Here is a 12,827-nt window from a genome sequence, read left to right as displayed (position 1 = left end):
AACCCCTTTCTTATTCCTATTCCTTCTAGCCAGAATTTCTACAAGAAGCTAACCTGATTATGGCCAAGTTAAACTATGTGGAAGGTGATTACAAAGAAGCTCTGAACACATATGCCAGAGTTGGAGTTGATGACTTGCAGCTAGCTGCAGTGCCACCATATAGGCTACGGATGATTGCTGAAGCGTATTCTACTAAAGGTAAGATTGTTCTTTTCATTATAATAATGTGGAAATAGTTTTTAAAAAGTTAATTCATATCTTGTCTGAAGTTAAAGACTTTTTTTGCGTGCGTATCATCAACACAGCAGTGGAGTACCACATTTGTAGGTAAGTAAGAGAATGGCTTGGCTCCTTTAAATTATTGAGAGCTTGTGCTAGGTTGACAAGACTTTTACATCAATTAATATTCTAACTGTGCTGTCACCCAATCAAATTTTTTGATGTTTGTATTTAAAAGTCCTTCCATATGCAAATGTCACAATAACTGTGGCTAGATACTAAAAGTATTATCACTATTGCTGAAAGTTAAGAGTTACGAAAGTAGTGCAGTTTTGCAGGTGCTGTGGACAGAATTGGAGAACCTTGATTCACCATGCCTTTTACTGAATGTTAATGCTCAACATAAGCTAAATTGCTACTTAACTGAGAAAAATAGTAGCAACATAATATACTTAAAGCAGTGCATTTCTTGCACAGTTTTATTTTTGAATTTTTCTTACATGAATATCTTTTTATAAAAAATTCAGAAAGTGAAGTGCATTTAAATTTTTTTTTTTCTTTTTTTTTTTTTACTGGTCTAGTATAGGGAAAATTGCAATGCTGGCCTTGTGTCTTAAGGTGGCAGTGCCACTTCAGTTTAGAAAACTCATTAATAGATTGCAAGCTGGGTCAGTGTGTTGAGGAAAGTGGCAGTTTGTATGCCATAGGTTTATTAGAATTTACTGTGTTTTAAGTATTTGCTTTGGTCTGCTGTGTTTAAGCTTGGGTTTGATTGCATATGTACTTTTTGTTATGGCAAGAGAAGTGTCAAAGTCAGCAAACACAATTTATGAGAGACTACAACAGCATTCACTGACAACTGGTCAAGGATTGTTTCTAACATTAGTCTTGGAAGAGAGTGACTGTTTTCCACCAACATAGTCCTCTAGTAAATGTTAGACAAGCATGAATCATTCTCTGTAGAGATGTCAAGGAAATAAGAGAACTAACTGGTAGGAGAGACAAAAGGATGCATCCTAAATCTGGGCAATATTTAGATTAAAGTGGGAAGGGAGTACATTGGGAGTTCTTATGTATGATGTAAACCTGCCCAGTTCTCTCACACAGCATCTGTGTGGGCTTTTTGGCAATGTCTGGTATGGTTAGACTTCCACTCAGCTTTGTGGTTTTGGGTTGTGTTTTTTGTTTTTTGAATGTGTGAGGATGTCTGTTGAACTTGTCATGTTCTTTCCATGAAAATGCAATCTTGGACTTGATCAACTTTAAGTACCTAAATTTACTTGTATCTCCAAGGACTCCCAGTAATTTAATTGAATCTTTTCCCAGAGCTCAACTCTTCTGGCTCTGTTTTATTTGACCTCATAAGGATATATAACAGTTGAAACATAAAGGCATCAATTCTGCAGACAGGATTAGTATGATTAATTTTACTTAATGTAAAAATAATTTATTAGAAAATAGTAAAATATGTATCTTTTCTACCCTGGAATGTTTTGTAGGTTCAGCTTATTAAAAAAAGAGAGAGAGAGAAGAAAACCAGCATGTCTTCTGCCTAGATGTGATGGAGGGTGTTTTGCTTCTGATTTCAAGTTTTATACTTAAACATTGAAATCTGTCATGTCAAGCCTGATCTAATCTTAATCAGACTTCATTAGTTTGGTCACTTCTACTGGGTGACTGGCTACCAGGTTACCTGAGCAAACTATTGGTGTTTTGTTGTTCTGTTTATATTCAGAATAATCTTTTTTTGCTACTATGTTTACAGTTTGAATGGAGGATTAATAAAATTTAATATCCCTTCTTCCCATGGTAGCAGGTTGCAAGAATATAGTGTTCTGTGTGGTCTAGAATGAGGTAGAAGTCACAGAGCAGTCTTAAATTTAGTATTCAATGTCTAGATAGGTTTAGAGTAACTGACAGCTAAATAGCATATGTTTCTACCCAATAGTGTACAGTTAATTCTTACTCTTTTACCCCTTACCCCTGGAATTTCTTCTTTCTCCTTGTAAGAGTGGACTATAAAACTTTTCAGTCTGAATTCCGAGGCTCTTCTGGGGTGATTGAGGCTTGTAGGTATTACCCGACTAAATACAAGTTATTCTTACAGGGATTTTGTGCTTCATTGGGATTTGTATTTCTGCTTGCAAGTTCAATAATAACCTGATTATATAAAGATAAAACTCTTCTGAGTATCTAGATTTTATTTCTTTGGCAGTCATGAACATAGCACCATGTTGTTAAGCAATGAGGAACTGTCTGTGCTGCCTGTTTGCAAGCATCAGCCCGGCTGCACTGTTCAGCGCGGCGACACAGAGGCAGTTAAAGATACCTGTTCTAGTTGCCCCATTTCAATCCAGTTTGGGGCAAATCCAGTACCAGTGGACTTGCAGTCTTGTATACTATTGTGTAGTGGTCTGATACTGATGTATTTGCCTCTGACAAAGGCATAGGGCAGATAACTAATGGTAATTTTTAATTGCCTTAAAATTTTTTTCCTTATTTAAGGTGGGACCACCTCCAAGTGCTTACCTTCTCACTCTGAGGTTTCATTCTGTAACCTCAGATGTGCTAGATTGAGGGGGATGCTTGAGTTGAGATATTTCTTCTTCTACAGCTCTTACAGGGCACTTAAATGAGCACTTTATGCTGTAACCTGAGAGAGTTAACAGTTCACAACAAGCCCTTAGAAATTGCCTGCTTTCCATATGTCCCATCTTACTCTTGCCTGTGGAACATACAAAGTATGTCTTTCTGTTCTTCACAGCAAAGGAAGATTCAGCATGTGTGTATGGATGCAATGAAGTGCAAAAATGGGTCCAAGGTCAGGTTCAAGCTAAATTTTGCTTTTAGTTTTATCTGATGGCTAGAAAGAAGGGGAGCAACAGTAGTGACAATTGTGGGGAGAGAAAATGGAATCGGAACATGGTGGGGGAAGTGAGATCCCCAAACACTTGCTCAGCTGTGGAGGAAGGGTGTATGTATTTTTGTGTGTGCACATATATAAATATATGTCTGTATGTATTTATGTTGTTAGAAAGTAAGAGGTGACAAAAATCAGAAGAGGAAAATTCTTACTGCCTCTTTGGAATCTTCAGAATGAGTGTGTCTGAATGCATTATCCATCAAGGTTGTTTGTAAACCTCACTGCAAAATGTTCATTACTTTACAATAGTCTTCATTACAAAAGTTTTCATTACAATAGTCCAGAACATGAAATTTAGTGTCTTCACACCCCTGCAGTCTTCAACTTGGAGTAACTCTGTCATTAGACCAAAGAACTAAAGCCATCTGCTGCCTGCAGCGTGCTCACAAAGTGGGTCCTCAATTTTTTTATTATGTAAATGAATTAAATGCATATATCTATTTAAAAGAATGCTTTTAAGTCTCTGTGCTGCTTATAGCTTTTGCTGAGGACAGCATATTTAGAAGAATATAAAGCATATTTAGAAGAATATAAGTGAGAGGCATAATATAGAATGATAGTAAGTCAAGCAAAGGATTCAAAGGCTCTCAAACACAGCAAGGAAGATTAAAAGATCGTTATTCTTTTCTTGGAAATGTCTAGTTAGTGAAATGCTTCAAATCTTCCAAAGAAAGCTTCTTGATTGATTTGTGAAAATGCAACATTGTAAAATTTCAACAAAATTCTAAGAAAAATCCTATCAAATTACCTTTGAAATCTTTTCTGTTTCCTTTACATGCGGCTCTTTGCCAGCCTGTGATGTGCGGGGGAATCACAGGGCCTCAGTGCCTGAGCAGTGCTGGTTCCTGTCTGTCACTTCTCCTAGGGATAATGTTCAGAATTGTTAGTGTGGTGATAAAGGAACTGCTGTATTTATTAGACCAAAAAGCTCATGGACAGTAGTTTATAATGGTGAGCAAAAAAAATGCTTTGGAAAGAAATTCAAGGAACAGGACGAAGTTGGTTTTGGTTTTCTTCTGGCTTTTGGCAAGAAAAGCCACTGCTAGTAGTGATGTCTTACGCTTTTTCTTGACTAGAAGAAGGTGCAAGAGTGGTCTGATGAAAAGTTAACTGTTGCTGTGTCCATTAGAACAGCAGAGAATAGACTAGCCACGTGAATATGTATGAGGCAAAGCCTCAGAAACTGGATTAGCATAGGTCAGGACTCAGCACTGTTTAGATATCCCTCATGCAAAAGTTGCGAGGAGCTAACCACACAGTACACTGAACGTAGTGTAATTCTGATATTTTCCTGGCTTCACCATTTCCTCAAATTTACAAGTTAAAAACAGAAATGTAGTGAAGGACGATCTTCTTTCATGTGGTTGACTGCATGGACAGGCATACTTTTTTGACCTTATACTGATTTTTTGTGTGTGTGTGTGTGTGCGCGCGCCCATAGAATACTGTTCTGGATTAGATCTGGTGTTTTCTTTACTTTAAGAAAAGAGCTGATTTTGATGCTGTGCTTCTGAGTAATGACTCTGTATGTGTATATAGAAGGTATTGTGGGGATAGAGTATTAAAAAGGTCATAGTTTTGATATTAAATACAGAATTTTCTTAGATTCAAAGATGTACTTGAAAAAATTGAGTGGGGCATTTTTAAATATCATATAAAACATAGAAATGAAAAGATGGAGCTTTTCAATGGGCTACTTGGCAGTTGCAAAAACATGAGAATGCATATTTGGAGCTGTTGCTTAGTTTTTCCCCCATCTGCTTGTAATTGCATTTGACTTGAAAGCAGAGGAGAAGCATGCAATAAAACAATTTTCTGTAGCAAAATGTCTATGGTTGGAGGTGCCAGTTTATTTCAAGAGGGTGTGATGAAGGAAAGAAAAATGGGCATAAAAGACATCGTTGAGGAGATGGGCAGGTTTGCATGACTCTGTTGTGACAAACTGTTAGCCTGAAGGCAGGTGTATGAATGTTGCTGGAGCTGGCTCCCTGAAGCTGTTGCTTTTCCTTCTTTTGTAGTAACACTTAAGACAGTATATCACTGGAGCGGGTCATACCTTTAGTATGAAGTTTTAAGAAGCAGTACGGAAAAAAGCAGGTTTTTTTTTTCTTCTGCCACAGATGTAGCTTGGACATTGGTACTGCTTATTAGAGCTGTCTTATGCAGCAAGAGCAAAGCTAAGAAATGAGGCTGGGCAGGGGGAGGAGGAGGGAAGGACAGACTTGAGATAGTGGTGGCAAGTCTTGGCTCAAAGTAAAATATAGAGGGGTTTTGCACATTTCTGACTGTATTAAATGCTTGATATTTAAGTATCTGCTTAGGAATGACTACCTTCTGATAAGTAGAGCAAGTTCCCTTGTTATAAGAAGTTAATTTTGTCTCTTCAGTATCCATTTGTTGACTTTCTTCGCTAGATCAGTTTAATTGGCAACGCTGAATTCTGAGACAGGAAAATCTTGTCTTATTTCAATTCTTTGTAAATTAAGTTATAAATCCATAAAGAAGTAATTAAAGACTGTATATGTCTGACTTTTTTTTTTTTTTTTGTCCTTTTTCATGTTAGGGTTGTGTAGCTAGTTCCAACTCTTCCTACTCCCTTCTCTTACAAGACCAACCAGAAAAAATTCTATATATGGTGTTACCATACAGAAGCATATATTTAGAATCTGTTTTAATAATGGCTGAAGCTAATATTCTCCTAGGGATATGGCCTCTGGGAAAAGGACAATTAAGTTTCTGCAAGTTTTCAGCAGTATATGGATGAGGTAATATACTGGAAAGCACACACAGGCATTATTCAAATGCTGTTCATGGCAATATCTCCTATGTTTCTAACCAATTTTTGTTTGCTTATGGATGCAGAGATGAGATGCATGCACAGTGGGATATTGAGGTGTTAATTTGGGGAGGCGCAACTTGTCAGTAACTCTGAAATAACAAGTATATATTTAACTAAGAAATAAGCTTATTGAAATCATAGGTAACATGATTCTGATGCTGTTGCGTAAGTCAAAAGACAATTGAAAAATGAATTTATAATACTTGGCATTACAAATTAGTGAATCTTTCTACAAATGCTTATAGATGAACGTAGCAATTTACTGGTCTGACATTCCTTAAAGTCTGCAACTTTGTAAACTTGATTTTAGTAAAGAAGTTGTATTTCTATTTACTATAGTGTATAGATTAGTAGACTACTCCAGGTATCTGTCAAGATGGCTATATTGTATTACAGTAACAAATTCTTAAGTATGTGAGGGACCCCGTCTGTAAGTTAGTGTGTGACATTACAGGATTGTAGCCTTATTGCTGCAGGCTGTTTTACGTCTCAGATTGCCTGTTCAAATAACTGTGTTTATATTTAGATGATGTATGTTGAGTAAGGTGAGACTGTCTTTACTGCTGCTGACCCATATTCAAATTTAATGTTGCATTTACCAAGTTAAATGGTTGGCTATTAATTAGTTCTATTTACAGAAACATGGAAATGCTCATTAGGTTCGGTGGAAGTGTCAGGTGCATGTGAATTGCTACTCTGCAGTTAGCAGAAGATGCTGCACTTAACCTTAATCATATACGATTGTAATGGGATCTTGTGCAATGCTAGCCTGTATCAGCAGACACCAAGCAGCTCTTCATGGAAGAATGCTAAATGAAAGCTGTTTTAGTAGTTATGCTGGGGTTCTCTAGCCTCATTAGGCAATGAGTCAAGAACTCAGCTTAAGTTCCCTCCTCCTACATTGTTGTGCAAACATTATGGCCCTTCAGCAAGTAGTTTGCAGACCATGGCTAGGAAGCCTATGCCATAGATACTTCAAACTTTCTCTGTTAAAGCTTGTCTTTCCCCAGTCTATTTTTATGACTTCTGCCCTGGTGGAGCAGGGACTGGGGGGAACCCAGGAGTTTGCCCTGCTTTCCTCAGTGCTGCTTTTAGCTCCGGTATTTGAAATCCAAACACTGAATGAAAATAATACGCTTCTTATTAAAATAGACTTCTTTAGGACTTGAGCATTTTGGTGGTGTGTTTTTCTTGTTCTTAGTTTCTTCCAAATCTTTAGAATTTATTCAGAATCTTGGCTTTGGCATAGCAAGGAGAGGGAGAAAATCTTGGGCCGAAATTAAAAATTAGTGATTCTGGCCTTTTTTCTCATGCCACAGGAAGAACTGGTGTCACAGTGGAGCCTGGTGTTTTTTCCTCAGAGGTGCTTGTAGGAGCAATCCTGACAATTTACAGCAAAACAGTATCAATTCTGTAGTTAAACCATCTCCTTTCTCCTGAGCACACAGCTTCCATGATGATGACTCCCTATACTGGTGTGCAGCTCTTCTGCTTTGGGGAGGGTTCATCAGACAGATTCACTCACTCCAGGATCTACAACAGTTATCAGTCCTTTTCCCTGCTGTTATCTCTAGTTTGAACTTTTTCAGCCCCTCTAGAAGGTGCTTGTCTGTCAAAGGACTGTACTGTAAAGCAAGATTTGGCTGGCACATGGTTCTTAAGAAACAAATGCATATGTGAAAATACTGATCTCTTCTGTTTAAATATACTGTAAATGTCTATTTTGTACTCTTAGGAAAATACAAAGATTTGAATGTCACTACATTTAGAGGAAAAGTGTGACCAATCATTTCACAACAGTTATCTCAGACAATAGTACAAGAAATCCCAAAATATTGTTACGGTTTTATTGACTGCTTGGATTGATAAGTAGGTGTTCGCTTCAGAAGAGAGATGAGTGATCCTGGTTTTTTTTTTCTTTTCTGTTTTTAACTTCGAGAAACTTCAAGACACTTAGAAACACTACCATAACTATGGCATTAGAAAAGCCGTACTAATGAAATGACATTGTAGTATGAATATATGTGATAAAATGCTGTCTTCAACTCTGGAAAGTTGTGCTTATGTTGCTTTGTGTGTTATCTAGAATGGAATTTAATTCTCTGTAAGTAGTTTGTGTTTAAAAGAGTGGCTAGCCAGAGCAGCTTCCCTTAAATTCAAGTATGCTGAGAGAAGAGGGTATTGACCTTCTCTCCAATTCCTTTTCTGGAAAGCCAGTTGGGTATGAAACTAGCCATAGAGGAGATCCTGCATCCTGACAGTTGTTGGGGACTTTTTCCCCTGTGTCTGGGCTTGGGGGGGATGGGCAATAGAAGGTACTTGAAAAATCAGAGAAATTAATTGTTTGTGTTTCCTTAGATTGTCTAAATAAATAGGCAATTCCTACTAAGACAGTGTGTCTGCATTAACTGTGAAAGTAAGAGGTAGTTTCTTATAATATATTTCCCTACTCTCTGATCTTCCTTTTCCTCCTTTCCTTTACAATAATTACTTTACAAATACCAGTACGGAATTGAAGAGGGAAAAAAAGTCATGCTTTGCTTTCTAAAATAATTCTCTGCAAGCAAGTCACAATCTTTGATTGAGGACTTTTAGAAATGAGTCCTTCTCTTCTGTGAGATTAGCAATGTTTGTCCTAAACTGAAAAATAAACTGTGGGAGTTCCTTGATAGCAGTAGCTTAGATTGTTTCAGTTCTTCTTTTAAATTTACTAATAAATGTTTGCCATAATCTATAATTGTTTGATCTAAATATATAAACTAAATATGAATTTTCTTTAAAAGGAGATGAAAGGGGGTTTTTGTGTTTACAGCATTTGGAACGCTTAGCAGTGTTGCTTTGCATATCATATAGAGAAGAGTAAGTGCTGTATACTCAAACACACTTGGATTTTATGTGTCCATTTAAGGAAAAAAGGAAGCAAACCCAGAAATCTTTATCTATTCATGCAGCTCTTTCTCTTTTGCAAAAGCATGTTTATTTACTTAAGTGTAAAATAGTCTTTCACTGTTTTCTTCTGTCCTTTCACTTGTCTACTGAAAAGAGTAGACAAACCACGGCGTCCATTATTATTTGTGGTTTCTAAAATTTATACAGACAAGGTACTGAGTGGCATAATGGAAAATCCTCAGATTTACAATGCACTAAATGTGATAAGCTTTTGTCAGCCTTGTGTGTTAGGGTTTTTTTTAATGGTCTTAGTAGTGGTCTGGGTGGTGGGAGTACTTGGTAAAGATCTGAACTGTGCTGTGAATTCCCTATTAACCTTACAGTAATTTTTATTTTACTCTGTATAATGAAATGGGATTGTTAGTAAATGATCTTTTCTACAGAACTTACTTATAAGTCTACTTTTTTTTTTTAAGTGGTTTGTAAATGAAAAGTAATTACTGTCATTGTCCTTAACATCAAAACAGTTGGTCATCTAAGAATAAGCAAATCTATTGCACCGGGAATTCTTAAAAATTTTTAGTTTGTTACTTGTTCTTACTGAGGAGTTCTCTTTTTTGGGTTGTGGTCAGCATGTGCATATGTGGTGGTAGGGCTGGTCTGCTCTTGTATTTGTAAAAAATGAAATAGTTTACTTGGCATAACCTTGGCCACTGATTTGAGAACATAGACACAAGAATGCCACTCGGAATAAGTGATAAAACTATCTACTGTTTGCTTTCTGAATCTTTTACAAAATATGGATAATTTATAAAGTTTTTGAAGATTTAAAGAAAACCTTTGCAAGTTATCATGTAATTTTAGAGTTACTTTGCAAAACATGTAAGCTTAACTAGTACAGACTCGTATTCATTTCACTGCTTCTCACTTTTCCCTCAGGAGTCATCTTGCTTGATATCAGGACTAGATATGTATAAGATAAGTGTCTTCCCAAAATAAAACTGACCCGGTTTGTTGGAAGTGCTTACTTGTAGGTGATTTTGACTGGAAGGTCTTAAACTTAAAAGCCATGAATATCAAAGTCAACTTGTGATACCAATTGACATGATATTCTTGAACGCAGAATAAAACAAAATAAACCAATAGCTATGACCTTTACAACAAATGCAATAATATTTTGTAGTAGTAACAGCTACCTCTTTTCTGAATATCTCAAAGCAGTTTATAAACAGTTGAAGAAATTCCTGCTTGCCCTTTTGAGAGAGGATAACAGAGATACCTGCCTGGCAGGTATGGGAACAAGCACAAAGGGGAGAACTGACTTGTCTGAATATATGCAAAAGTCTTCACCAGATAATTTAGGACGATATGTATTTCTTTGAAATTCATGTGTTTCTCAATTCTGTATGTTACCACTTGCTTGTTCTTTTTTGAGGGCCTAATGTAATAATCCCTATTTTAATTATGTTTTTATCATCTCTTAGTATTCTTATGAAGTGGGCAGTATATTATGTGGTTGTTATTGCTATGTTGCTATTTATGTCTATTTAAAATTAAGTGATACCTTTATGTACTTTAATACATAATTTCTTAAATTTCATCTGTATTTAAGAAAAAATTAAATGAATAGTTTGGAGGGACTCTAACCTGTTACAGAAATCATAATTTATTCAGGGTTTTTCTTCTAGTTGATATAGTTTCATTTTTAATACAGTATTGAATTGTAATTATTCCTGTGTCATCAAAACAAATAAAGTGTCCAAACCATCCTGTTAAGTGGTCATTTCAGGATAGTTCTCCAAATGAACTTCCTGCTCCAAAGCATTGCATGCTTAAAATATACATACTTTCCCAGGTTGTAATAAACATACCAGGAAAAATACAGTGAATACTAGTTGGATAGTAAAGTTACTCTAAGAAATAGCATTATATACTTTTGTACTTCCCTTCTGCATTACTTAAAGTTTCTGGCAGAGCACCGAGGTGCTTTCATATCTTAAAGAAAATTCTCAGCTAAAATGAGAGAATGTTCTTATAGTGAGTTTTTCAGATTAAAAAGATTATAATTGTGGCCATAAAGTATAAAAATAGAAATAACAAATCCAAGTCAAATCTACAAATAGCCCATTGAGTAATATGTTTCATGTAGTGGAGGATTACTGTGGGGCACTGGCCGTTAATGTCATGGGAGAGAAGGGATGGAGAGGAGTGATCCGCTTACCGACTATCTGATGCTTTCAGTTATTTGACATTTTTATTGCAGCTCACTTATTGTATTTTATGGTCACCTCTAAGTCTGAGTTTGAAGGTTGTGTAGGATACTGCAAACTTTCTATTCAGTGTCAACCTTACCTTTAGATCTTTTTATCAGAGGGTCCGTTCAAGCCTACTGCAGTAGCAGGACAACTGACCTTTTTCTATAGTTTAATCTTGCTGCTTTTGGGTCTATGACTTACAGTTAGCAAAAAAACCCATCTCAGATATTTGCTATTTGATTGAAAAATTGAAAGAAAGTGGATTGGCGTAGGCTACTCTACACTATTTTCAAATATAGTTAATTTTTAGAGATATGTTAGGTGAAAACCGTAACATGTCAGAAAAGTACAGTGTCTGTTGTACTCAGGTTTGGCAGGTTTTTAAGAGACAGACTACTTGTTTGTTTGCTGTGTTTCAGGAATGTTGTGTAGGTTTTTGAAAAGTATATTGAAATTTATTTTGTCTTTAGCAGAGCAGTTAGTACTGAAGTCAGGATTTTGTCTTAACTGGATGTATAGCTAGCAAATAAAGCTGTAGGATATACGTTGTTTTTGCTAGTAGCAGGGGGGTTTGGAGGGTCAAGGTGGCCAACAAACTCTGATACAGACTTAAGGCATCCTCTCAAGCCAGAAATATGGCTTAGTGGTTTTTTATACAGATAAGTTATACTTCTACACGGAGATATTGAAACTTAAAGTTCCAGTTTAAGAGAATCTGGAGGTCACAAATACTGCATAGTTTTGAGTTTATCAGTAAATTCCAGATTCCATGGCTGTGTCTTCCCAAGTTGTTTTAGTAAGAAAACTATTGTAATTTCAGTGAAACATACTGTTCCCACCTTACAGTATTGATGGACAGAAATCCTTTGATAAACTATTCTCTAAACTGGGGTTTTGTACTATCTGGCATTCTACAGACATCTGCCCAATATATAACTGTGTTTTGTTGTTGTTTTTGTTTTTAGTTTCTCCAGCAATGGATTCTCAAAACCTTGGATGATGAATTGAGAATACGGTCATTTAAATTGTGAATTATATTAATGTGGGAGCAGTTGAAGGCACTTTAGGATCAGCGCTTTCTGCTGACAAGCTGGAAGAATGACCTGAAATAAATCTCTTAAGAACATGTGGAAAGTGCTATACTTCTAATACAAGTAATTAATCAAATAAGTATAAGATAGGTTAACTGATGAAACAGTAGGCTTGCAGAATATGATCTGTTGCAGATCATAAACAGAAGACAATGTTTTACTAATATGTAAGGGAAGGCACTAAAGTTCTGTCGATTTGTATTTTATTTTTTTAATGTATCCTCCATCAAAAACAGGAAGTCTTTAATCTTATGTGCTCAGTGCTATTGAGGCCTCAAGTGGAGCCATGTATCCAGTTTTGACACAGGGAGTCAAGATAGAGGTAAATAGTTGGAAAGTGTCCGGAGGAGATAAAAATGATTAGCTGTCAAGGAAGCATGAAAAGTGAAATGAGTGAGAATTGACATTCTTTGTTGCAAGCATGTCTTTCTCTCTCTCTAGATAAACATTGAAAAAATGTTTTGTAAAGAAAGGAATAATCTCTCTGTGAAGAAGACTAGGAGTAATTAATCTAGGGAGGGAGATCTAGACGTTAGGAAAAAATACTAATTGTGAGAATAGTTGAGCTCTGTATAATTTGCATAGGAAGGCCAAGGCATCCCTATCGTCAG

At 36.2% G+C, this 12,827-nt stretch overlaps 1 protein-coding gene across 5 annotated transcripts in view; it reads left to right on the top strand.

The window, feature by feature from the left end:
- TTC7B (tetratricopeptide repeat domain 7B) overlaps positions 1–12,827 on the top strand; it is a 141,777-nt gene that overhangs the window by 22,734 nt on the left and 106,216 nt on the right. For all 5 annotated transcript variants that reach the window (XM_052782973.1, XM_052782974.1, XM_052782972.1 and 2 more), the window contains exon 3: positions 30–198. In XM_052782973.1, coding sequence (XP_052638933.1) covers positions 30–198 — 169 coding nt within the window. The remainder of the gene's footprint in view (positions 1–29; positions 199–12,827) is intronic.

The sequence above is a fragment of the Harpia harpyja genome, chromosome 3, assembly GCF_026419915.1.
Source record: "Harpia harpyja isolate bHarHar1 chromosome 3, bHarHar1 primary haplotype, whole genome shotgun sequence".
Lineage (NCBI taxonomy): Eukaryota > Metazoa > Chordata > Aves > Accipitriformes > Accipitridae > Harpia > Harpia harpyja.
The sequence above is the reverse complement of the archived record's forward strand: the minus strand, read 5'-3'. Positions and strand labels throughout refer to the sequence as shown.